The 3,908-nt window shown below is 42.2% G+C and overlaps 1 protein-coding gene and 1 long non-coding RNA gene across 6 annotated transcripts in view; one reads left to right on the forward strand and one right to left on the reverse strand.

Moving 5' to 3' along the window:
- The window catches only part of TMEM130 (transmembrane protein 130), a 14,327-nt gene extending 12,024 nt beyond the window's left edge, over window positions 1–2,303 (forward strand). For both annotated transcript variants that reach the window (XM_017734139.1, XM_017734138.1), the window contains 2 exons: window positions 803–915; window positions 1,646–2,303. In XM_017734139.1, coding sequence (XP_017589628.1) covers window positions 803–915; window positions 1,646–1,822 — 290 coding nt within the window. In that variant the 3' untranslated portion in view covers window positions 1,823–2,303. The remainder of the gene's footprint in view (window positions 1–802; window positions 916–1,645) is intronic.
- LOC108446709 overlaps window positions 1–3,908 on the reverse strand; it is a 92,226-nt gene that overhangs the window by 358 nt on the left and 87,960 nt on the right. The window lies entirely within an intron of this gene.

The raw sequence follows: 3,908 nt of genomic DNA on the forward strand, positions 1-3,908 counted from the left end.
TAACCCTTAGTCCCAAGAGTGTCTTGAAGCTACTAAGTACCCTGGGAAGGCTGTATTACTTAAATGACATATTTTTTTGGTTTAAATAGTTGGAGAGGATAATTAGGAAAACACATGCGTCTGTAACACTACCTTAATTAAGCAGTTTCAATTCTTTTTGCTTAGTTTAGTTATGGATTTTCAAGGGTACATTTTTCTAGGCCTCCATTTCATTACAAGTCTCTGTCCCTCCTGCCTGTGACCCCAGCTGGCTCCCCCATGCAGGGTCACACATGCCTCTCTTGGGTCCCTAAACCATCTGAGAGAGTGGGTAAATGGCCAAGAGAAGAGAATGGGGGACAGCCAGGCTGTGACATAGGCTGGTCACACCGTGTCACTGTGAGCCAGCTGTGTACAGACAGGGCAGCTCACTCCAGAAGGCACTGGTGTGCATTCAGGGCTGAATCCTCTGTGCTGGAGGCTCTTAGCTGCTGTGGAGGTGAGAGTCCTTCCTGTCCTCTTGGGGTACCACAGAGGTACAAACAGCCTGGGGAGTCAAGGGCTGACATATGTAACTGGGTGGAGGTTTTTAGGCTCTTCAAGAGAAAAGAGGGCATAAAGGGAAAGACCCTTACAACCCCCTCCCACTCCTGAGATTTCAGAAAAACCTGGAGTGATCTGGGCTGAAAAGTTTATTCCCCCTTACACACATCTCCTTTTTCCAAAAAGTACTCCTAAAACTTCTTCATTGTTTCCTTCTCACTGTTGCCTTTTTTGGGGGTATTGTGTCACTCCAGGAATGTGTCCTTGTGCTTTTTCCTAGGAATCCACCCAGCTTTCTTTGTCTTGCTCTGCACTGCTCTGGTTTCAGTGATGCTGGTACTGGTGCTGTACACAACTTTTCGAAGTAACACACAACAAAAAGATCTCGTGGAGGTATTCTGTTACTCTTACTTTGAGTTGGGATAGTAATCAGGTATCTTTCAGCCATGAAAGGTATCTGATATGAAAAGTTCTTTAATCCCCAGACAAACAGAGCAGGAGGGAGCATTTCTCTGGTATGTGTGGTCTGTTCTACCAAAAAAACCAATCAGTGCAGGCAAACGAAGTAACAGGCATGCTTCTGGCTTGTTGCAGAGAACTCTAAATTGCCAGAATAATAATGGGCAGTTTGTTAATATTCCCAAGCAGATCCTTGCATTGAGGTATCCTTCCAGAGGATCTGCCTCAGAGTAGTGACATGAAAGAAAGCAAGGAGATAGTGCAAGAGGATACAGGATAATAAAAAAGGAGGGGTATGTTACCTAAAGCAGCCCTAAATTTTTACCTACCCCTCATATGTGGCCTTCCTCTCCCCAGCTCCCTTCCATCTCTAATATACCTTTCACTTGCTCCAAAAGGTGTGTGCAATAAGCATGAGTTCTCAAATCAAAGGTAGCTTTCATGGTACTTTGGAAAGTACCCAGTACCCTTTACACTGTGCCACAATATAAATTATATACCTCTAGAGACACTGTCTATAAGCCATGTGCACAGCAGGTATAAATCAGAAGTCTATTTGAAGTTAGTGACTGACTGAAAATGGTTTGTAGCCCAATGTATCCTTGCTGGACTTGAGCCAGTGGGAACTGAACTAAGAATGATATTTTTGATGTTCTTTTTCCAGGTAGCTGACTTTGACTTTTCTCCACTGTCTCATGAACACCGGTCTAATCATTCCAAGTCAGGCTGTGGCCTAGTATGTTGCAGATCATGTTTTCTTCAACCATCAAAAGAAGCTGCCTGGGAGAGTCATGAACTTCTACATTCACTTTACAGGCCAGTCAAAATGTACACACTGTGAAGAACACAATTGCACTTTGATTGCACTAACTGTCTAACTTTCTCACGTAGGATAAGTTAAAAGTCTGGTGCTGCATGAATGGTTTGGTTTTGCCAATGCAATGAGGTTCACCACTTTAAGTCCAGCACTTGAGTACTTCATTCTCTCAACTTAAAAAGAACAAGATACACAGTAAAAGTAGCTTTGTATTTTTAACTTATACGGGTGTGTACATTTACAGCTGTAAATGCAGCATTTTATTCTCATGAAAGATTATTTTATGTGCAGGTTTGCTAAATTCACTACCTCTTGTAATTTCTCTGTTCCTTCTGCTGTCTGTTTCAAAGAAGAAAATGCCTAAGACAAACATACCTCATTTCCTATGTACAACAATATTACTGGAAATGGAAGCCACCCAAAATGCTGTTGAATGTGTGTTTCTTCTACCAAGAAACTGATGTGTCCAGGTTGAAAACAGAGGAGGTGTTTCCAATGAATCAGACTACCTAATTATGCTGTCCTTTTTCCTGTCTTAAAAGACCCCTTTTTAAGATAATGGACTTCTGTCAGACTGCAGTGGTGGTGACCTACTCACTCACCTGCCAGCAGTACTTTGGTCCTGCAGAAACCTCCACATGACCACCACTTTCTAAAATAGAACACCACTCTAATCTGTGTAAGTAGCTTTTCTTTTTTAGGCTATTCATTCTTCTTTTTTTTCTCATATTGCTCCCCAACTAGTCATCACAGGTCCTCTTCCAAAAAGTGCAACAACCAGTAGCTCAAAGCTACTCAGCAAAAGATGTTCAATTCCAATTCCTAATCAATGTTCAAGGCTGTGTAAACTCCATGCCTGTTGCAGACTATCATCTACTGTCAGCTTCTGGCTCAGCCAGGCTTTGCCCGCTGGCATTTCAGAATGCTCTGGAGGCTTTTGAACAGAAGTGCCTTTGTGTCCACTTCTTTTTTTAAATGTGACACACCCTCCCCACCTCTGCTTAAAGTGTGTGGGTATTGTGGGCTTGGGGTTTTTCATAGTTTCTCAAATGATTGGAAGATAATTGTCTGAATGTGAGGGGACTTACCATGAGGTTTTTGGGGTACTCATTTCACATGTTCAACTGTGTTTCCTCAGAGGAGCCCAGAGCTTCAGCTCTTTTGTGAAAGAAATTACATGACCCTTAATTAACTTGATACATTTAAAATAGAATAGGATCATCTAAGCTAACAAATCCTATAAACACAAGTTTTTGTGAAAATGTACCTTCCAAAGCAGAGCTTCTTTCGGCTTTTCTTCCAAAGAGAAACAGTATTTCTAAGAAAGCTTGCCGGTTAGGAGTGGTGTCCCTTCTATTCTTTCTCAGTGCTCTGGTATCAAACTCTTATCTTCAGCCATATTCAGTTACTGCTATGAATGTGCCTCTTTTTAGAAAAGAAGCTACTGTGCCTGAGAGCTTCGGTTTTATTTTTTATTCCTGAGATCCCAGCCCTCTGAACCCCTGCCAAAGACAGTGACTTGTTCTGGGATGCCAGTGTGGTTTGTAAATGGCTACATGGTCCTTGGGCACTGGAAAGAAGAGATTTCTGATATGCAAAATGAAACTCAGAATGACAGAGCCCTAGACAGACTGCACAGGGGTTTCTGTGGTCAGAATTTAGTCTGAGCTTCTTCTATTACATTTGTGAAAGACATGTGGCCCTTGCTGTTGTAATACACTTAAAGACAACGCCTTGACATGCTAATGAATGTGTAAAAAGCCCTTTCTCCTCCATATTGTACTCCTAGCAAAGAAAATATCTGTGAGAGCAGACTCAGTTATAGACACATGAGACTGAGATCCTTTGGGTTTGAAACAGACCATATCAAAGGAGTAAGAATTCTGCTTGGCCCCCTTTTGAATTAATACCCAGGTGATCCAAAGCATATCATGGGGTGTTAGGCCATGGACTTCGCTGCTTTGGGGTTTTGCCTTTGTGTTCTCCATATGTCCGAGCCAAGATACAACTGATCATGCCAAACCTGGCAAAGCAGGTATCAATCCCCCCTTCAAAAAAAGTGGGACATGGAGTTAGAGATACAAAAGACAGTGCTAAGAAAATCCCCACT

This window comes from Corvus brachyrhynchos, unplaced genomic scaffold, assembly GCF_000691975.1.
Source record: "Corvus brachyrhynchos isolate BGI_N302 unplaced genomic scaffold, ASM69197v1 scaffold5, whole genome shotgun sequence".
NCBI lineage: Eukaryota > Metazoa > Chordata > Aves > Passeriformes > Corvidae > Corvus > Corvus brachyrhynchos.